This window comes from Lepisma saccharinum, chromosome 11, assembly GCF_977018435.1.
Source record: "Lepisma saccharinum chromosome 11, izLepSacc3.1, whole genome shotgun sequence".
Classification (NCBI taxonomy): Eukaryota; Metazoa; Arthropoda; class Insecta; order Zygentoma; family Lepismatidae; genus Lepisma; species Lepisma saccharinum.
Genome location: NC_139239.1, coordinates 26401058 through 26424724, shown reverse-complemented (window position 1 = coordinate 26424724; position 23667 = coordinate 26401058). Strand labels below are relative to the sequence as shown.

The following is a 23667-nucleotide window of genomic DNA, read 5'->3' as shown; positions in this document are numbered from 1 at the left end:
GCGAGCTGGGCTGTCGAACTCTCGGGGACTACCACGACGCCTACCTCAGACTTGACGTGACGCTCCTCGCCGACGTGTTCCAGACGTTCCGTGCGACTGCGAAGACCATCTACCAGCTGGACCCCGCCTACTTCTACAGTCTCCCCGGACTGGCGTGGTCAGCCATGTTTCTGGTGACGAAGATCGAGCTGGAGCTTCTTTCGGACGTGGACATGATGCTGTTTGTGGAACGCGCCGTGCGGGGTGGAATGGTCCAGGTGTCGCAGCGACACTCGCGCGCCAACAATCACCACATGTCCACCGGTTACGACCCCTCACAACCGTCCAGCTACATCATGTACACGGACGTCAATAACCTCTACGGACACTCCATGATGCAGCCACTCCCTTTTAAAAACTTCGAGTGGGCTGACCCTTCCAACTTCGACGTCGAAAGCTTCGACGATTCGGAACATGGGTTCTTCGCCGAGGTGGATCTTGAGTTCTCCGAGAAGCTGCAGGATTTGTTCTGCGATCTTCCCCCTGCACCCGAGTTCAAGTGTCCACCCGATTCCAACCAGAAGAAGCTCGTCATGGATTTCGAGCCCAAAGAGCGTTATGTCCTGCACTACCAGAATCTCCGGTGGTTGATGCAGCGAGGGGTCACGGTCTGCGCAGTTCACCGCATCCTCAAGTTCGAGCATTCTCCATGGTTGCGACCATATATTGAAGTCAACACCAAACACCGCACTGCAGCCACGTCCGAGCTTGATAAGGATTTCTTCAAGCTTATGAACAATGCGGTGTTTGGCAAAACTATGGAGAATGTACGGAATCGCATGGACATAAAATTGGTAACGAGGAAAGCACAATGTCGCAGGCTCGTAGCGAACCCGTTATTCAAATCGAGGACCATTTATAATGAGCAGCTTGCTCTGGTGCATATGAGGAAGAGTGAGGTGAGGCTCGACAAGCCAATTTATGTTGGTGCCTCAGTATTAGACCTGAGCAAGCTGCACATGTTCGAGACGTACTACGACATATTACGTCCACATTATAGCCACAACATCTCGCTTCTCTACACGGACACGGACAGCTTGGTGTACCACGTCCACTCAGCCGATGCATACAGGGATATAGTCACGGTACCAGCTTTGCTTAACCTCTTCGACACCTCGGGCTATCCCCAGCCGAACCAGTACGGCATCCTGCCCCGAAACAAAAAAGTGCCTGGCAAACTCAAAGACGAGAAGGACGGTGATGTAATTCTCGAGTTTGCAGGTCTTCGCGCCAAGGCCTATGCCATCAAAGCCGAGGGCAGCATTACCAAGAAGGCCAAGGGTGTCGGCAGACAGGTGGTTCGGGAGCATCTCGCATTCGAGGACTTTGTCGATTGCCTCAAGACCAGGTCGTCGGTTCTAAGAGAAGAACAGCGCATCCAGAGCGTCGACCATATCATCACCACAAACAAAGTTAGAAAAATTGCCCTGGATCCCAACGACGATAAGAGGTGCGTCCTCGAGTGTGGTATTCACACATTGCCGTGGGGGCACTATCGCTTAGCAGAAAGCAAAACCTGCAACATATGTCCATCTTCAACAGAAGATTCATAACAACAAAACAAAACAAAAAAAAACACTTTGACTGTCATTACAAAAAACTATGACCGTATTCTTAAATAACCAGCATGCCTATGAATTTGTTCGGTTTCAAAAAACAGATCATTATGGAAACCATACCAGATCATGAAGTCTTACCTTCCGTGTTACCTAAACTCAACGGTCTGTTGATCATTCACCTCAACAGCATTTGGACGAAACTGAATGACGATGTGGGCAAGATGTTTTATGTTTTTAATAACAATTTACATTTCTACGAAATTCCGATCGACGGGAAACTTCAAATCACCGTGAATCCGGAAAACGCAGGCGAAATCAAAATTTCTACCGGCAAGAACATTTTTCGAATCAAGCACGACAAGATGCTTTCTAACATTACGTACGATGTGTCTGCAGGAGATTATTTTTACATGGAACTCCTCGGAGATTACGACAAACTTATTCCTCTCTTCGTAGAATTACGAATCGTCTATCCTATTATAAATAACCGTTAACCAAAAATGCCTAACGACATTTTCGGCAACACCAAGCGTGTAGACCACGCAGAAGAGATTCTCATGTTGGACATTCGAGTTAAGAAGTTGAGGACCGATTTGATCGCTTTGCAGGAAACCTTAAACAAAAGTTTAGAGTCGGAAATCGCTACGCTCCAAACGCAATGTCTCGACCCCATTCTGAAAATCGATTCCGAACTGAAAACGCTGATAAAAAATTATGTCGACGTACCTTCTTACGACAACGTTCAAAATATACAGTTGAGCGTGGATTCGCTTCAAAATGATTTGGCCAAATTACAGCAATTTCAATCGAAAAATGAAGATTTGGAAAAATTGAAACTCGAAATCGAAGAACGAACTTCCGCAATAGAAAAGAATTTCTCCGAACTTCAAACCGTGGTGAACGATATAGACGCAGAACGCTTGCATGTCGTCGTTTCCAAATTACAAGAAGAATTCACCAGCACGTTGGAAGAAATTAAATCCAAGTTGCAGACTTTGGAAGATACAATGACGAACCTACCATCGTCGGACGAACTGCAGGTCATCGGTAAAAGCGTCGCGAACATAAAAATTCAATTGGAGGCCTATCAAGATTTCGAACACATTCAAACCACCATCGCTACACTTCAGGCGTCCTTTGAATTGATCAACGAAGAAATTAAAAATATTCACGCCGAAGCGAGAGCGTTGACGAGCATTCAAGACACGTTAAGCACGGTTCAGCAGAAGATCGAATATTTAGAAAATTTGAACGTCGAAACGAATCTCGCTCATTTTCATCACGTACTGGACAACATACAGGGTGACTTGGAATCGTTACGGACGAGCGTACCTTCGAGCGAAGATTTGGAAAAATTGAAAACAACGGTGACGGCACTATCCGATTCGAGCGACATCAAAAGTTCATTAAACGATCTCGAGAGTAAAGTGGCCAATCTCCCCACCTCCAAAGAATTGCACGCTTTGAAAAGAAACATATCTCGAATGCTGAAACGACTGGAAACGGAAACGGCGAACGTGGAACAGATTCGAGACGAAATTAGTTCGCTGGTGTCGACGCTGCCCACTTCCCAGAGCGTCGCCGACCTTCACACGCAGTTTACAGAGATGCGAAGCATCGTGAACGATCTTACCGAGAAGAGTTCGAAATTGAATCAAGTCGAGAACCTTCAGAACATCGTCGTCAACATCAGAGATCAAGTTGGAGTGCTGGAATCCACGCAGGAATCGACGCTGGCTTCTTTCGGTGCCAAGTTGCAAGAACTCAACGAAAACTACAAGCAGTTGAACGTGGAAGTGAAAATCAAACCGTCGTTTTCTGCCGTAACGGATACCATAGTCGAGCATTTGCTGCCCATCGAAAATAAACTCGGACAAGTTCACAGTAATCTGCTCGGCGTCGACACTAAATTCGCTAAACTGCATTCTCTGCAAGCCATCGAAATCAACAGCGTACCCAATCAACAGAGAATCTCCACGTTCGTCGAAGGTAACAAACTGTACATGTTGCATCCTTATCATCCGTACTACAAGTTTCTCCTCGATGGCACGATTCAGATAAACGAATTTTCGTACTGGTCTCACGGCAGAAAAGCTAGCGTTCCCACCATGACCTTGATATCGAATCGTGGTGTCCAGAAAGCAGGAAACATTCCTCTGGCACGTTGGAACGAAACGCGCAACATATATGAAATACACGAAGACGAAGATCTCACCGTTTTCGACGTGAGTGCCGGCGATAAGCTGATCATTCAAAACACGAGCGAAGTGCCACCCTCTTTGAATCCCATCACGCTTGTGCTTCTCTTGAAACGTAATCTCTAAGAAAAAATGTCTAGGCAAGCCATCGTCGAAGAATTGCATAAACCTGCACGCCGCAACTACGAACGTTTGGCTGTGGTAACCAAGGGCATCGACGACCTCTGGCAAAGCGACCTCGTGGAGATGAGTAGCGGCAATTTGAAAAACGTACATAAATTGAACAAGGGCAACAAGTACCTCCTCACCGTCATAGACACGTTTTCGAAATTCGCATGGGCTCTACCTTTGAAAGCCAAAACGGGATCGTGTGTCACGGAAGCATTCAAATTAATTTTTCGCGAAAGCGGCGGCAGACGACCACGGTTTCTGCAAACAGACAACGGCAAAGAATTTTACAACGCCGTATTCCAAAAGTTTATTCAAAAACACAAGATTCGATATTATTCGACCTTCAGTCACATCAAAGCCAGCATCGTGGAAAGATTCAATCGAACCTTGAAAACACACATGTGGAAACGATTCACGCTTCGGGGAAATTACAAATGGGTCGACATCCTGCCGGAACTCGTCGACACCTATAATGATACGGTACACAGAACGATAGGCATGAAGCCAGCCGACGTTACCAAGTCTGACGAGCAGCGTTTAATTTCTACCGTTTACTGTCCAAAGTACACACCCACGACAAAAAAAGCTAAATACAAAATTGGAGACCAGGTGAGGATCAGCAAATTCAAACGCACCTTCGAGAAGGGATTCACAAAAAATTGGAGCACGGAACTCTTTACGGTGGTTCGAGTTTTACCCGGAAACCGACACACGTATATAATAAAAGATAGTAGCGGCGAGATTTTGAAAGGAAGATTTTACGAAGAGGAACTCTCTAAAACGAAACACCCCGACACGTACCTCATCGAGAAAGTATTGCGTAGGAAAGGTGACAAACTGTTTGTCAAATGGCTGGGACTTCCGGAAAAGAGTTGGATCGACGCGAACGAAGTGATCTTGTGAGTACGTGGAACGTGGTGAAGCGTCTACCGGATCCGGAAAGTCAAACGAAGAAAAAGAACGGCGAGTTGCTTCCCGACAGCATCCGCTGTCTGATCGTAGGTCCATCGGGGTGTGGGAAAACGACACTGCTCGTGGACAATTTTCTCCTCGCACCGAATTGGTTAGATTGGAAGAACAGGCACCTGTACGTGTTCTCGAAAAGTTTGGAGCAATCCAAATACCAGCAACTGATGAAACTGTACGATGGTCTGGACATTGCAACGTTCGCTTCGGAAATAAAACCACTTGACGATTGTCGTGAAAATTCAGTCGTTGTGTTCGACGACGCCATCCTGGAAAATCAAAATGAAATTCGCAACTTTTTCACGCAAGGTCGTCACAAAGGAATGGATTGTTTCTACCTAGCTCAAACGTTTTCCAAAATTCCAAAACAGTTAGTGCGCGACAACGCCAATTTCATATGTTTGTTTCGTCAAGATCACACCAACCTCAAGCACGCGTACGATGACTACGTAGGCGGAGACATGAACTACAATCAATTTTCGGAACGCTGCTGCTCTACTTGCTGGAACGGTGACGATTTCGGATTCGCGACGATCGACATGACGAGGAAACCCAACGACGGAAAATACAGAAACAAAATCAACGACTTTCTAAACGTTGCAACGTTGTGAGAAACGACGTATATAAATAACGTCATGACGAAACGAAAAATCGAAGACGAAAATCTCAAGCTTCGCGATTACCTCGCGAAACGCTTCAAAGGTTGGAAATCCGAGAATCGCGGATTCTACGAAGAGAAGAAACGTCAGGATCAACCTGTGATCGATGCCATCAGCAGTCTAGGTAAAGAAATTAAAAGTGTCACGGAACAAAATAAAAATTTGATTAATGAACTCGTACCGCTCGCAGCTAAAAGTTACGCCGTACCCACGCCTATTTCGAGCATTCCTTCGACGCCGTTCGAACTGAAGGACGCACCGGCACGACGTCGAGCCATAGGCAGCACGTCGTCGTCTTCGGATAAAATCGAGTTGGGGCCTTTGGCACGAGACTACCTGAGCACGGGGAAGTTCGACAAGGATGAAGTGTTCGGATTGTATCCCAGCATGGAAACCAGCGAAGGCGGCGGTGTGGTGTGGAAGATTGGGAAATCGAAGGTGACCTTCGAAGGCAACGACATTAAAGTCAATTTAGGCGACAAGGATAGTTGGACCAGGTATCCGGGTACGGTGGGACTGTGGGAACTCGTCGCCAAAAAGCAGCCGAAAGATTACACCGACGAAGATTACCAAAGTTACAAGGAAATTCTGATCATGACGGATGCCTTGTACCAGAACAACGACGCCTCGCAGAATAGGGTGAAATCGAGCAGCGGCGAGAAGTACAGGAATCTCATCAAACCGATTTGGAACCAGGTCAAAACGGGCAGCGGCGTCAAACGCTACAACACGCTACCCAAAGAATTCGTTTGGGTGGACGACGTTAGGAAACTCGTGGACCGATTGTTGGTGATAGCCGGCGAAGAGAATGCAGGCAACCGTAATTTCTACAACGAGAAGGTTGGCATCGTGGACATGATCAGCACGAAACTTTCCAACTTCATCGTGAACGACGACAAGGGCATAGGTTACCTGATCAAAATCATCAACACGCTGCCTCCGAAATTTTGGAACGTGGCCGAAGGAAAGGGACTCGTGAACGACATCATCAACAAGTTACCTTTCGAGATGCATCTACCTGGCTACCAGTACTGCGGACCGGGTACCAAACTCGAGAAAAGATTGGAGAGAGGAGACAAGGGTGTGAATCCGTTGGACGCCGCATGCAAAAATCACGACATCGCCTACAACACCACGCAGACGGATCTGGATGCACGTCACGAAGCAGACAGAAAGTTAGAGCACGCAGCTTTCGAAAGGTTCGTGAGCAGAGACGCATCGTTGGGTGAACGGGTCGCCGCACTGGGTACCACCATCGCCATGAACACGAAACAAAAATTGGGGTGGGGTATATAAATAACATACAGTAAAAAAAAAAACAACATGGCTTGCATAACCGATTTGCCACCCGAGCTACTATCTAAAATATTTAAAAAAGTAGTAAACGGAGATGTTAATAAACTTGTAATCATAGCAAGAACAATGCCGGAATTTCGCATCCCTTGTGAAATGGTTCTCAAGGACCATCTTCGGGAGATCAGTGGCCTGAGGTGCGGTGATCTCAACATTCTGCTTTCGGCTGCAGGGCAGAAATTAAACGATAGGTCGGACGAACTGTACGAGGCAAGGCAGGGAAGAAGACAGTATACTGATGATTGGTACAAGTCTATGCAGGAGACGGAAGATATCACTACGCACATCCTCGCGTTTTCCGAAGCACGGACTTTCTTCCTCTGTTAAAAAAATAATAATATATATACGTGCCAAAAAAACTTGATATATAAATAACACACATCGTGAAAAAAAAATACTTCGGTATATATATATATAAATAACACACATCGTGAAAAACAATTAAATTTCTCTCTAACACTTTGAAATTTTTTTTGAAATGACGACCGAAAAAATAAGTGATCTCCAAGCATTAAAACAAATGCTAAATTTGTCAGTCGAGTATGTAAAAATTCAGGAATTGGAAGTCGACAAACCTTACACGATAACTTCCGGTTCAATCGTTTCTACCCAGTATGGTCCCAAGGTACGCCTGTTGCTCAACGCACAATACAGTCTATTTTTACCAGATCGATACGCTAACATGTTATCCGATGAGAAGCTATCTATTTTAATCGAGAACAAAACTCGAATCGTGTACAAGGGGACAAAGGAACTTCTTGGCAAGAAAACGAAGCACGTAATAGAATTTGTGTAGCGACTGTGGGGCCGTGAAAAAAAATCTCAGAATATTTATATATAAATAACATACCGTAAAAAACTACACAAGAAAAAATCTCAGAATATATATATAAATAACATACCGTGAAAATAACACATAGAGCATCAGCATGAAGCCCAAGGGTGTCGTGTACCAGATACCATACTCCAATCTGAAAAATCTAGGTGCCCTCGATGGGTTACTCACCAAGAAACAACGCGAGAAGAAACGTTCTTGCTTGTCGAAAGGACACGGAATGAAATTACTTCTCAGCACACCTCAATTGAAAAGATTGCAGCGTTCGCGGAAACAGCAAAAGATCGGAGGTTTCATATTCAGCATCCCGGCCATCCTGGCAGCATTGGGGGCCGTTGGAAGTTTGGCCGGCGGAAGTGCCGCCATCGCGAAAACCGTCATCGACTCGAAGAAGAACAAGGCCGAGTTGGAAGAACAGAAACGTCACAACCTGGCCATGGAGAAGAAGGGGAAGGGCGTGATGAAGAAGTTTAAAAAAAAGAAACAGAAGCACTCACCAACCGAGACATTGAATCTCTGATCGAACCGTTACAAATCAAACACTTCAGAGGAGTTTTCATGTCCGACTCGTTACCTTCAAGCGTTAAAAGAAGAGAATGCGGAGTAGTCAACTTGGACGGTCAAGAAAATCCAGGCACGCATTGGATATGTTACCACAAAAACGACAATAATAAAGCATTCGTTTTCGATTCTTTCGGAGGTGTTCCACCTGCAAATTTAATTCATTATCTGAAAACGAACAAAACCTCTATATACTACAACGACGAACGCATTCAAAATTTCGGAGACGTGAACTGCGGCCATCTCTGCCTCTCCGTGCTCGCGTTTCTCTCTAAAATAAATAACCCTACGATCGAGGATTTCCAGAAAGCATTGTGGAACCTCAAACAGCATCACTAGGATGGGCGTGTTCCATCTCACGAGCGAATCTTCAATCTTGAAACTCACGCTGCACGACGACATCGTCTATCCTAAATCCGTGGCTCTGCGTGCATTCTACAGCATGTACCTCATACCCAATGTTACGCAGCACAACAACAAAATTAGCGTCGGAAGCGAACACATCGTCGTCACGCCAGGACAATACAATCTTTCCACTTTGCAAGCTCAATTACCCAAAGGCACATACCTTTCTCAAAATTCGGTCACGCACAGAGTGGAAATCCTGTCGGCGACGGAGACCGTGGACCTGGGCACCATGGGAGAACTTTTAGGTTTCGAGAACGACACCAAACTCGAAGCTGGTATCAAGCACGTGGCAACCAACATTCCTAAATTTTTGGCCATAGAGACTTTGAACGTACACTGTAACGTGGCCGAAGGTATGATCACGAAATCCTCGGACGGATTATTAGGAAGTCACAAGCAGACGGGAATCATAGCCACTTTCAAACCAAGTTCCGAGTTCATGGAACCGATCATCTACACGCCCTCTTCGCCGATCTATTTTCCAGTATGTCGCAACCGCATAGACGACATAGAGTTGGTGGTGACGAACGAGAAAGGAGACGTGGTAGATTTCGCAGGTGCCACTACGACGGCCATCGTGGAGATCAACGTATAATAAATAACACACATAGTGAAAAAAAAAATGGAGCAAATCGAAAGTTACGAATTGCAATCTTTCCCTCCCAACCGTCGCACGTTCGCCAATCTGAACGAAGCGAACAGGGAGATCGAATACGACGTGGACGTAGGCGACGGGTTCATTCATCCTCACAGAGCGGACCTCTACCTTCAATTCGACGTGGTGAAGAAAGAAAGCGGAGACGCGTTTCCCGCAGCAGCAAACTTGATACTCGTGGACAACTTCGTGCCTCACCTGTTCTCGCAGGTGGAGGTGAGGAAACACAACACCGTCATCGACAGAATAGATTATCCAGGCATCACGTCGACGGCAGTGGGAACATTGAAATTATCCAAAACGGACGCAGCGTACTACCAGGCCGGGGGATTCGAAGCCGGGACCAAAATATCGACGAGAAGTCACACGGTGCTCTTTCCCATGCGTCTGCTGCCTGGTTTCTTCTCGGACTACAAGGAGATCATGTGGAAGGGAGGACTGAGGATCACGTTTCGAAGAGCGGCCAACGACAACGACGCACTGATGCGATACGCTACTTTGGGTCCGGACGGCACCACGCCGATAGCCAACACTTTACCCGAAGCAGCGAAATGCGTCATCCGGAGCATGGAATTGAGAATGCCGGTGGTGGAATACGAAACGAACTACGCCCTCAAGTACAAAGCAGAGATCTTGAAAAGTCCGCAGGTGCCGATTCACTTTCACGGTTACCAGTGCGTGCAGAAGGTGGCGTCGGGAAGTCACATGGAATTCGACGTGACGACGCAGTTCAACAACATACAGTTCGACATGCCAGATTTCGTCGTAGTGCTCTTTCAGACCGGGAGGGACAAGAATCAGGAAAAAGATTCCAGCAAGTTCGACGACTGCAAGATCAAGAACGTTTATCTGAAGAATGGACGCAACGAAGTGTTCCCGCGCGAGAATTACAACCTCGACGTGACCAAAAACGATTACCTCAAACTTTACGAAGCGTTCTCGGCTTACAAACGCGTGACCGAGGGAAGCGTGGACATGTACTACACGCCCAGCGAGTTCAAAGCACGGAGACCCATGACCGTCATCAACACATCTAAGAGAAAGAAGGTTGTGGTCAACGATCGAACCAACATCAAGGTCGTCTGCGAGTTCCACGATGCCTTGCCCGAGGATACCCTATGCAGTGTCATCCTGATTGCAGAGAAGTCCTTCGCCTACGACGTGAAGAACGAGAGGGTCACAGAGCAGTTTTAACAAGTTTTTTAACATCTTTTCTTGCATAATAAGAAATTTTTTGTACTAGCACAATCAGTTACAATAGCACAATACGAATTTCACTAGTTCAGATCAGTTACAAATGTCAATTTCATTAGCTATCAGCTACAATATCTTTTTTGCACTATAGCACGAGACAATCAGAAAATTTGCACAAAAAAATTTGTTGTTGTTTTTACACGTGAAAATTAACAATGAAATTTCTTTCTTATCGTTTCAGATGCTGTCGAAACATCAAAAACACACATACACACACTAGAAAAAAAGCATGCAACTTTATTTGTAACACACACATACATTCTCCATCTTCATCAAGAAAATATTATAATAAACATAATTATTTTTATCTATATCTCACAATAAAACTCTATATCCAAAAATATCACAACATCAAATAACACTAGAGTCGTTAGTACACGTTGCATGCATTACGGAGGTCCTCTGTAGGGTTTCATGGAAGTTTGGGGGGGGAAAAAAAAACACGTGAAACTCTACAGAGGTGCGGTAATCTATAACCGCAGCCATTAGAAAACTTTTACATTTTTGGTTGGGCACCACGCACCCTGGCGAGGTTATAGGGGCCAGGCATCCTAAAAACAACCATTATTATTTTGTTTGTTTGTTTGTGTTACAATGTTCCCCCGAGAGAGGTTTACAAAGGTCACGATATACGGAGTTGGAAAATTACGATATGGCGCATTCGCTCATTACTCTTGCCAGCCATAAATCTCTCTCTCTCTCTTCATCTTACAGCAAAGTTGGCATCTCTATTTTTTTTTAGTTGTAAGTAAATTGCCAACACACTCTAGTTAATAATGCTACATATTATACGCGCACACGCACACACATACTATATTACCATCCACCCATCTCTCTCTCTTTTACGGCAGTACATATTTGTTGTCGGCTCTCCTTGTTTAGTGTGTGTAGGTTGGCAAAAATTGCTTTATGCGCTGTAAGGCAAGCCTCAAGCAAAGTTGTCAGCTCCTTGCTTTAGGCTAGGTTAGACCAAAAAAAACCTTGGTGATTTTTTTTTCGAGTGAGGAGTTGGCAACGCTGATCTCCACTTGAGGGCGGTCAACCGGGTTGATTGCACAAGCAAAGTTGTCAGCTCCTTGCTTTAGGCTAGGTTAGACCAAAAAAACCTTGGTGATTTTTTTTTCAAGTGAGGAGTTGGCAACGCTGATCTCCACTTGAGGGTGGTCAACCGGGTTGATTGCACAAGCAAAGTTTCCAGCTCCTTGCTTTAGGTTAGGTTAGAGCAAAAAAGGCTGTGGGTAAGCTGTCGGTTGTTTAACTCTTCCCTCTCTCTTTTTTTTTCTTGTAAAAGGCTATGGCAAAAGTACCAGTGGGTTGGCAACCTTGCTTTATGCACTGTAAGATAAGCCTCAAGCAAGGTTGCCAGCTCCTTGCTTTAGGTTACGTTAGACCAAGAAAAAAAAACCTTGGTGATTTTTTTGAGTGAGAAGCTGGTAACACTGCGAGAAAAAGGTTGCCAGCTCCTTGTTTTAGGTTAGGTTACCCCAAAAACCTTGGTGATTTTTTCAAGTAAGGAGCTAGCAACACTGCGCCATCAAATAGAGCTCATGCCTTACGAGAGAAATCCATTAAGGCGAGCTCACCACTTCAGCTCACCACAAGAGGGCGTTGAATGCCCTAATCTGCACTACTTGTAAATACGCTCCCCTGTTGAGCTGAATCAAGAAAGGACAATCACCTCCCAATCTGTTATTTAATCTGTAGATTCCTCGAGCTTAGAATGGTGGTGTAATATCCGTGATGCGTGCATCTTAGACGTGGGCTTAGTGCATGACATCCTACCCTCCCACTCCGGTATGGACCTTGAGAAACAGTTATGCGTGTGATTTTTTTTCCTTTTGTTGGCATGGAACTAAAGAGTCTCAGCGCACAACAGTCTTTATGCTACGTGCATATCATCGTAGCGTGGGAGCAAGCTGCAGTAAGTGAATAGTAATGTTAATGCAGTTCTTCAATTGTAATATGTTACTCAAGTACACTGTAAAACGTTGACTGAATAAATGACGGTCTAAGACCACCACTGTAAAAATTACCATAACCGTTTTTAAAGTATCAACGGCTATACATAATCTAATTAATATAATTCATTTTTTAAAAAATATAGTTATGATGCACGCAACTGTACTTTATAACCATTGTTTATCTTAAACGTAAACAAATATTCAAATTTAAATAAAAAAAGATTGCGTCCCTTTTTTGTAAATTAACAGGCAGACTGCTACATTTTAACGGTAGAGTATTGTAAATTTTACGATAACTTCTAACCGTGTAGAATTTTAAGAAAGTGAATTCAGAAGTATTGGACTCAGGAAGAGAAACTATGCATTGTTAAGGAGAAGGGCCTCCCCGAAAAAGTGCAATAGTTAACGATAATCTCTTCAAGGCCCAGTTCTGATTCGCCTACATGAAGACCTTGAGCACATAAGCTGTAATATAGGGACAATTTCCAGCTTCGGGGGGGGGGGGGGGGCTAGCGTAGAGTGTTACCAAGTAAGGGCTCCTATAAATCATCCAAAACGATTATAAAGTTATTTTGCTAAGCATTTAAGATGCATTCAAAACCACCAGATCGTTATAATTTATTGGATTATAAAACATTTTCACAATAATTTTCTGGTGTGTCATCCTGTACTTTGTACTTATATTCTATTACATATAGATGATCATATTTTTTCAAAATTTAAATTTTATGTTATTGTTTTCTCACTTCTGTCAGGATTTCATTGAAAATTTTAAAGTTGTAAATAAGTTACGATATAGGCAAAACTAAAGTGTGAGTACTGAGTAGAATGACGTAATTGTAAAAATCATAAGTGAAAATGTGTTCAGTGAATCTTATTTAACATACGTGTTTCATTACTTTAACCTTTTTTGAACAGAGTTCCTGGAAACACTGTTCGTGAGGACGAGACATGGGAGATTTACCTCAGTAAACTAACCAATTCTCTAGCTACTGGTTTCAATCGAGTCTTTCTGCGGACAGATTAATATTTTCAGTAAGGGTGCTTGGCTTACTGAGACTAGAAACAAATCAGTGTCTACGCTACTTTTACATAACATGTGTGTTCAGGAACTTCGGATGAAGGCATCATAATGTGTGAACGAATGACGTAATAGTAATCAACAATTATCACCAAATAAAAAGTGCCATCTAGTGCTTCCGGTGCAAGAAGTAGACGCGATTCCTGCCTTTCACTCCATGTTAGGTCGCTGCCTGACACAATCAGCACATGTGGGTAGCAAAGCCAACATGTGGGCGACGGACTTCACCTGAGCCGACAACTCTCCATCATCTAAAAATACCAAAGACGTAGGAGAACAAAGGAATAACCTCAAGATATATTTTTCACATGACTAATATCGCGGAATATGTCCAATTTCTCGCCGAAGAACTTCGAGTCCGTCTTAATTTGAACTATAAGCTAATTTTATTTTGAAAATTGGTTTAATAAACAAGACGATTTTTTTTTGTTTAGGCCTATCACTGCGGCGATATAGTTAACGGCGTCAGTAGTTTCATTAAGGAGTAGCCAAAAGAGGGTTCATGACACCCTGCGTCATGAGAATTTGAAGGAAGGGCAATACAGAACTTTGAAAATACGTTTGTTGTTTTATACTTTAACCATCACTTCTGTTACGTATCTTCCTACAAATAAGCTAGACAATGAATGTATCCTGATGTAGTCTATCTAGATTTTAACACCAATACTTTTTCATTTTATAATAGTAATTACAACACTATTAATAGAAATCGTTAATAGCAATAAAATATTAGTAACGATAAAATATTAAGAACAATATCATACACATTATTATTATTATTATTATTATTGTATGTGAGACAGCGTGCAAAGACTCTTCCCGAAATATTTGTCTAGATATGGAAAGAAATAGACTACCAACACAACAATGTTAATGACACTTAAGAGACAAAATTAGACCAACACTATAATGACATCAATCGACAAACTACAAATGAAACGTAGATGAGAGGAAAAATGGCAAGAGAGACAAAGTGTTTCTTTGGCTAACTTCAGTGTAATGTTACGAGTTTGGATATGTACAACAAATTGTACCGTTCTAGCACGCACAGTATGTACAGTCACCAGCAATAAAAATGGGACACCTAACTCTGCGGCGATATGTGGATTTAAATAGCAACATTTCAATGACAACTTCTGCCACCGCCGTAGAGCTAGGCAACACACATTACGCATTACAGCGAAGTAAGTATTTCAGGATCTAGGTGTCCATTTTTTATTGTCAATGACTGTACCTTTAAAGTACATCATTTCCTTTGTTGCATACAGCAATGAAATAATTTCTATAGTAGCTACTGCAGAATACACAATTGTAGTTCTTGATTTCCTTTCACAGAAGAAGCTTGCAGTGTACAATATCGCGTAGCTTCCAAGTCTCCCAACACTGTATTTTATTTTTTGCTTCTAAGTTAGCCAGAAAAAAGCTGCAGAACTTTGTTTCCTTACTTTGAACCATGAAAGTTGGTAAAAGTTTCCTAACATGAAAGAAAGGAAAAAGAAGACAAAAAGTGTCTGAGTCGTCTTCTACAGACGAAGCAAAACAAGTACACAATCTAGAATGGACTGTGCTGAAGCTTTTTCTCCTTCATGGTAGATAATCTCGCTTGCCAACTTCTTCAATGGTTCTTCTTATTTTCCTTTAGCTCTTTGACAATGATCTATTAACTTCCACAAATATCAATGTTTATATGTTGTTTATAAAGTTACTTTTTAGCAGTAACTGAGTTACATGGCCCAATATTGCAGTTTGTCATTTGTACCTCAGTTACAGATACCATTACTTCAGAAAAGTAACTCTAGATATAATATACTTTGCATCACATGTTCTCTGCATGAATTTCAAGCGGGATGTTTTTGCAGTTATAATAATTAAAAATTTACACAAAATTTCGTTCTAATTAACCTCACATATTACTTTTTAATATAAAAATATAGTGGTAATAAAAATCAAAGTAAACCACTATACTTAAAAATAAATGTTAACTTTCATGTCAACAAACCATAATTTTATTAATTTGTTTTGAATCAAGAACCTGTGAAATTTTGATTGGCGGAGATTGACGGAGACTTTTTAGTCTTATGGAGTAGAGATCCTAGAATAAATATACTTGTGGCACTTAGAGTTCCGATATTGTCACCATCCACCACTGGCACCGACAATGTTTCTGAGTTTTGTTCTTGTTATAATTTTATTCTCTTATTTGTAACCTGCTTTCAATATATTTTGCTGGGCAACTTACAAAATATATAGCCGTGAGATAATCTATTCTCAACGGGTTCTGCAAGGAAATGAGTTGCTTTAACACTCTTATCCCCTTCTATAAGTATTTTCTACTCTTACGGCGACCGGCCCTCATGCTGGCAAGGGAAGTGGGGAGCAGGGATTACGCCACAGACCACCCAGACAACAGCGGTGGCGCTGAGAGTTACGACGTGGTGGGAGGAAGTACTACGTTCACCTTTCTACAGGCTGCTGCGTTTCTTATCATGCTAGATTGGTCGCTTCCCCGCTCCCCACTTCCCTTGCCAGCACAAGGATCAGCTGCCGTAAGAGTAGAAAATACCTATAATTATATTTTATGTGCGAAAGAACGCTGGCGAACAAAATTATGAGAGCAAACTAAGGGTCATATATTTTAATGAGATTTCCTAATAGACCGAAATTTCGATGAGAAGACATCCTACAGGATCTGCGAACGCTGAAAGTTATAGGAACTGGAAAAACCATAGGAACCCCCACCCCCACCCCTGTTCTTATAGAGAGAACTTAGAGGAGTTTCTCAGGAAGGCTAAGAGTTGTCGTGCCACTAATAATGACGAGCATAGGTCGTATGTCATTCATCATCAACGTTGCAATGGAACACAAATCAGAATACAGAGATTCCAGCGTTTGGGACAATGAAACTTTCAAATACATAAAAAAAATGACCAGATGCTGAAAGTGCGAAAAAATGCAAAATTCAACAACTGACTACTGTTATAGCATCGTCTTCAAGGACCCCCAAAAAGGATGACGTTTCATCAACTTCCGAGCCCTATGGAGCTTACACTGTTTCATGTAGCACACGAAATAACCACGTTTCTGGTGGTAATGTTGGTAAATAGTGTTTAGACATGAAAATTGAGGCTATTTACATGACGTGGCAATATGCATATAATATCTTATGTATAAGCAAAAACATACTTTACTGTGTTGTTCCTGAAATGATTTCAAATTCATATTTTTCAGGGTTACATTTCCATGTCGTGGGAGAAGGGGTTGTACGTCTGAGAAGCCGTCGACAGGAGAGAATTTACGACAGGGAGAACTACATTGATTTCCGAATGAGGTTGCTCGGTGAACCCGGTTAGTATATAAGACTCGTATTATTATTTATATTAATTCTCAATATATTTTTGACCTAAAGGAGGACAGAACACAACTTTTTATTTGTATTTTCCTGAGCGTATGCGCATTCACGTTGTCACCTCTGTGCTCTGGAACGAACGAGATATAATCAGGGCGTCTGTGAATATATTGTATAGGACTATAGTACAGCATTGTTCATGGACATACCCGGACTTTTTCCAGAGGTGGGCAAACAACAATAAGAAATAAATTCTGACTGCTTAAAGCAACACCGATTTTTAAATGTAAATGTAAGACTTATTGACAGGTTCAACGAAATTCAGTTGAAAAAGTACCATGCAATGTTAATTTGACTTATTCATTGTCTAGTGCTCGTATTTTTAACTAATCTAACATTATGTTTCTAGAGAGTACTAGACAATGGACAAACAACAACATTCAGAGAAGTACAATAATTATTTTAAAATGTAATTGTATGTATTTCTTGAGCATAATACGACACAAATTTTTATTTCAATTTTCACCAAAAAACTGAAGTATAATTTTAATTGTTAAAAAAAATTGAACTTTTCTTTTCTTTCCCTTTGCAAATTTGTCTGCAACAAATTCACAACATGCGTTCAAGATTCAAGCATTCACAAGTCATCTTCCAAGGAGACTTTGAATTTTGATTTGAATATTTTATCATTGTACTTTCATTGCGTTAACAACGATGTTAAATTTGCACACAAGATTTTTTTAATTCAGAATTTAAAACTTGTGTCTCACCATTCCTACATGTATCTCCCAATTTTTTATCTCATTAATACCTCATGGCATTCCATTGTCACAGGTGGGACACGTGGACTAGGTTTTTTATATTAAATAAACTATTCTAGGTACTAATGCTTAAGCAACATTTTTCTTACAGTTTCTGTGTAATGAAATATGAAACTTAACGCTGTTGATTAAACATAATTATACCCTTAAAATACTTTCCCAGACTTATAGCTAGCTATAAGCGAACAATTTTGTGTTAGAGGTGGGACAGGCGAAACACTGCTCTTTACTTAATAAGAAATTTATTCTAATTTCTGTGAATTGTCAAATGAGGCTAAATATATGATTTAAGACAAAGAGAGAGAAGGTAATTGATCTCTGAATTTCTAGTGGAGTTGAGACGGAAATGTAACTGTTAAAGGAGAAATTAATTGTTTTTATGGTGTCACGGGCGGGACACAATACAAACAAAAGTAAATCAAAAAGTTAAAATAAACGAACAATTTGTCAAATACCTTCAAACTTAATTATGTATAACACTTAAATTTTTATGCAAATGGCAAATTTGGATTGTTCACTCACAAAATAAGATAAAGTTCTAGCATTGCATTTAATTTTAAAAATTGAAATTCAGGGGCACTATGACATGGAATGCCCTCTCATGGATTTCTTGCCCCATTCACTTCACTTTATGGAATGAGAGATTGAAAGAAAAGGGTCACCAAAGGAGCGTGCAACTGTCCCCGGTGTGGAGCAGTTTGTTGTTGCAATATTTTAAATAAAAATAACTTTTCAAATGTTACTTAACAAAATTAGTATATTAACCAATTTCTACAGTCACTATAGTAACGAATAACAAACAAAATAACATCAAAATTGAACAGAGTAGCACAACAGAATTTTCTTCATTCTTTTCAGATTATGCTCACAACTAAATAACAAAATATGATTGTAAAATGTCTTTGAATTAAAGAACTGTTGCAATAGCCTCGTCCTCCGGTTGAAAACCTTGACATCATACTTTGATGTAGAAATACGTATATTTTTCAAACGTAACATATTCAATGTATCATCTTCACTTCTTCTTCTACTACTTCTTTGGCAGCAATCTTATTCCTTTCACATCTTCTTTACTGCCACCTTCAGTAGATTTCTTCTCTACTGCAATCTCATTACCATTACTATTTCATAACCATCTTATGTCCATTCAAAAAGGTTTTATTCTTAACGAGTGCACTTCTTCCGTTTGAAACTATATGTGCAAATGAAACCCTTCAATAAAAATGCGAACCACATTACATTCAACTTACATTATATATATATTTCTTCTTATCATTCTTCCAGAGAGACACTTTGTATAATTCTCCCTTTGTTATTCGTGTCAACACTCTTCCTCAATACATTGACATACACCATACTGATGAGAATAGAAGCCAAACATAAGTTCTTACATAAAAGATAATATGATGATCAACAGAACAGAGATAATAAATTCATGCTGGTTTACACATGATAATAAAATACATAATGCAAACAACTGAACTCGTTTTTGCACAAAATTACAACAAATTCAACCCTTATGTACAATTAAAACATAAATCAGTATTTCTTAACAACTCCTTTCTTTTCTCCTCCGAACAATTAAAAGGTTTAATGTTTTCTAAGTTTTGCCTACCTTTTGTTCCCTTTCCATCTAGAGAAACTACAGTCGCACAATTGTTTCTTACTTCTATTACCAAGAATGGGCCAATAAACAAATCATACAATTTGTAGATAGTTTTGTTTAACGCAGAACTCTTAGCATGATTTTTAATCATGATTAAATCTCCTTTGACAATATTTTTAGTACCAGAGCTTGTTTGAACACCTTTAGAATTTCTTCGTTGTTTAAGTTTTTCTTTTAGCTCCAAGTATTTTGCCTTCCAGGATAATTCTTCAATATTCTCAGGCCAATCGACAATATTAGTTATATTATCTTTAACTTGATCGTGTAAAAATAGTTCCGCAGGTGTAAAACCAATAGATTCAGAATATGAATTGTTCAACAATTTGACAACGTTTGTCAAACATTTAGCCCAAGATTTATGATTATCCTTGCAAAATAACCTTAGTAAACGCACAATCTCTTTATTGTAGCGTTCAATTGGATTAGCGTGTGGTGAATATGGCGAAGTAAAAATATGCTTGATGTTCTTGGAGGTAATAAAACTTCGCCACTCCTTAGATTTAAATTGTGAACCATTATCACTTAATATAATTAGACATGCAGGATAATGATGAAAATACGATTGGTTTAGTTTATTGATAATTTCCATAGATGAAGCTTTACGCAAAGGATAAACCATAATAATCTTACTTGCAAGATCCACTATACTTAGTATATATTGATAACCTTGAGAAGCTGGTAACGGACCAATCAAATCTAATGAAAGGAATTGATGTATTTTAGGAGTTAATATGTGAAGATCTTCTCGTGTGATACGTTGTACTCTCTGCTTTGACTTGGCACATTCAAGACAATTTCTCAGATATAATTTAATGCTGGCTTTCATGTTTGGCCAAAAGAAAAATTTTGAACACTTTCTGAAGGTTTTTGAATAACCAAAATGTCCACCTAAATCATGATGATCATACAGTACCTTTTCCACAGCTTTTTTAGGTACAAATATTCTCCAGTGTTCAGACGCAATAGATTTATAGAATAAGATATCTTCATGCATTCTAAAATGTCCTCTGATTTCGAACTTAGAATCTCCTTTGTTTATCGCAATTCTTAACTTTTGACACTGCTCATCGTTCTGTTGAGATTGTACCCAATATTGTGGAGTATCTTGGGATAGGAGATCGATATTTGTATTATTAACGTAGAGTTTCGATGTGAATAAATCTCCCTGTGCCCTTGTAGGATATCTGCTTAAGGCATCAGCCACAATATTGGTAGAACCTTGAATATGTTCAACAGTAAAATCAAAACTTTGAAGTTTTAATGCCCAGCGGTTTAGTCTTGGGTTTAAACTTCTAGCCGACTGCAACCATGAAAGTGACTGATGGTCACAATGAATAACAAATGTTCTTCCACTAAGATAAACACTAAACTTTTCTACTGAAAAGAGGATAGCAAGACATTCAATCTCATGAGTTGAATACGTTAATTCTGTACCACGCAATACTCTACTAACATATTGTATTACTAACGTTTCATCTTCATCTGATAACTGCCATAAAACTCCTCCAATTCCAACTTTGCTTCCATCAGTGTTAAGATGGAAAATTTTACTAAAATCCGGTTGAGCTAATACATCAGGAGATGTAACTAGCTGTTTCAAATCATTAAAAGCTTGGTGATGATTCTCCTTCCAGTCCCACTTGTTATTTGATTTTAGTAAATCATACAAAGGAGCAGCTATCATTGCAAATTTGTGAACAAATTTTCTCCTCCAATTTACTATTCCTAAAAATTTCCTTAGAGCCTTCTTGTTTTGAGGAACTGGAAAATCCATGATTGCTTGGTTCCTTTCAGGATCAATATGAATGGTTTCTCCAGAAATCACATGGCCTAGGAAATGTATTTCAGTTTGGAAGAACTTGCATTTCGACAATTTAATAGACATATTAGCTGTCTTCAGAGTTGATAAAACATAACGTAAATGTTCTAAGTGGTTTTGAATTGATGGAGAGAAGATTAAAATATCATCAATATAAACAATCAGGAAAGAATTTGTATGATTGCCAAATATTTTATGCATTCTATCAACGAACACACTCACGGCACTTTTGATTCCAAAAGGCAAAAAATGGAACTCCATCAAAATACCTCTATAAGAAAATGCCGTAAACTTAAACGACCTTGGTGTCAAAGGAATCTGAAAATAACCGCAACTAAGGTCAATAGATGTGAAGTATTTTGCTCCCTTCAATCTTTGTAGTAATTCCGAGATAGGCTCTACCTGTGTCATTGGAGAAATTACGTGTTGGTTTAATTTACGGAAGTCGACCACTGGTCTCCATAAACCTCCCGCCTTTGGGACTATGTGGAGTGGATTCCTATAGGGAGATGTGCTTTCTTGTATGACGCCCCACTGTTGCCATTTTTGTAACTCTCTTTCCATATCATCCCGTCTAGCATAAGGAACAGGGTAAGTGGGTGCTATTATTGGCACATCAGTATCCAATTGTATATCGTAAGCTTCCACATTTGCTTTTTTAGGTCTGTCAGAAAATAAAACTTGGTATTCGAGAAGAAGATGAAATAACTGATCCAAACAATCAGATGGAAGAGTATTGTTCATGTACGCTGCACGCCTAATGTCTTTCTCCGAAGCGATGTCAGATGTTCCTTCAATTTGTGAAGTGGTTGAAATTGGTAATTTGCAAGAACGTACTATTCCCTTCATTGACGGAAGACTTTCTTCAGATTGCACTAAAAACGGAGTAATTATTTCCTGACCTAATGAATTCGAAAGAATGACGGTTGCGTTGCTGTAATTTATAATCGCCTTATATTGCCACAAAAACGGCGAACCCAAAATTAAATCAGCGTGTAACTGTTTGACAATATACAGTCCCATGTGGAAAAACTCATTTGCTATTTGAACTGTTACTTATTTGAAACCCATTACCTTTATACGTTGATCTCCTGCAAAGCAAGCCAATTGTATTCCTTCTAATTGTTCCAATTTTGCTCCTGGTATAATTGAACTTAGAATTGTCCAGATTTTATAATCTAATAAATTACACTGACTTCCAGTATCAATTAAACAATTTAAAGACAGATCAGCAATTTTACCTTGTATTTCTGGATTCTCAATTTTTGGTATTGGAGTACCGTTTTCTGACATAATCCACTCTGGTTCAGAATCGTACCATTCTAATAAAAATGCTACAGATAAAACTTTATCTCTGGTAACGCCTAAAGATTTAGTTTTATTATAATCCTTCAGACATTCCTTAACATGTACTAAATAAGGGTTATTAACTCTACCATCCAGCTCCTTTGCATTTATTTGTGGCAAGGTAAATCGGAGCATATCACCCTGCCTTAGTTGTTTAAGTAGTTAGAAGAATGTGCACTTGTGGTAGTAGTAGCAGCAGTCGGAGTTAGGTGTTCCATATTTGCAGAATTACGCTGCAAGTTGGTGCTGCCTACTGTAACACTATTTTCCTGTGAACTATGAGATGCATTACCATACTCTATTGGTTGTTCATTGTAATTTCCAGTTCTACTATATCTTCTGTTATCAGATGTTGGGGTATTGCCAAGTCTGAAATTTGAATTATTTACGTTATTATTAATTCTTTCAGACCTTACAAACTGCCTTCTTGAGGGATTGCGTTCAAATCTTCTGGGAGATGGGCGATGATTTACAATGATTCCTGCATTTTCGGTCTGTGTTGTAGAATCATAAGAATTCCGCTCCACATTTACTTGCCTGACGAAGTATTTTGGTCTGTCGAAACTTCTCTTCTTATTAGCCTTGTCATCAGAATCTGTATTATCACCGGGCAAAGATAAACTTTTATTCTTTTCGCTCGAATACAAATCAATAGTCCTTAATTTCTGCGTCAGTTGCTTAAGATCTGTAATGTTATGGCAGCCCACATTCTTTGAAATTGACTCAGGTAGCTGTTTCAAAATCATCCGTATTACTTCAACTTTGTTTGGAGTTTCCACAAGGTTGCAATAAGCAGAGTACATTTTTAAAGCGTATGCTTCCAATGACAAACCTGAAGCTGGGTTGTATTTTCTTGATCGTAACAATGTTAACTGACTTTCTAATAACTCATTAGATGCAAACTGATCAAGAAATTTATGTACAAAGTCCTCATAAGAAATGAAACTCTTCTTTTCACTGTTGAACCA

At 40.4% G+C, this 23667-nt stretch overlaps 1 protein-coding gene across 2 annotated transcripts in view; it reads left to right on the top strand.

Annotated features, from left to right (window-relative positions):
- Positions 1-23667, top strand: part of Vdup1 (arrestin family protein Vdup1) — a 108500-nt gene that overhangs the window by 57331 nt on the left and 27502 nt on the right. For both annotated transcript variants that reach the window (XM_083130843.1, XM_083130844.1), the window contains exon 2: positions 16929-17045. In XM_083130843.1, coding sequence (XP_082986969.1) covers positions 16929-17045 — 117 coding nt within the window. The remainder of the gene's footprint in view (positions 1-16928; positions 17046-23667) is intronic.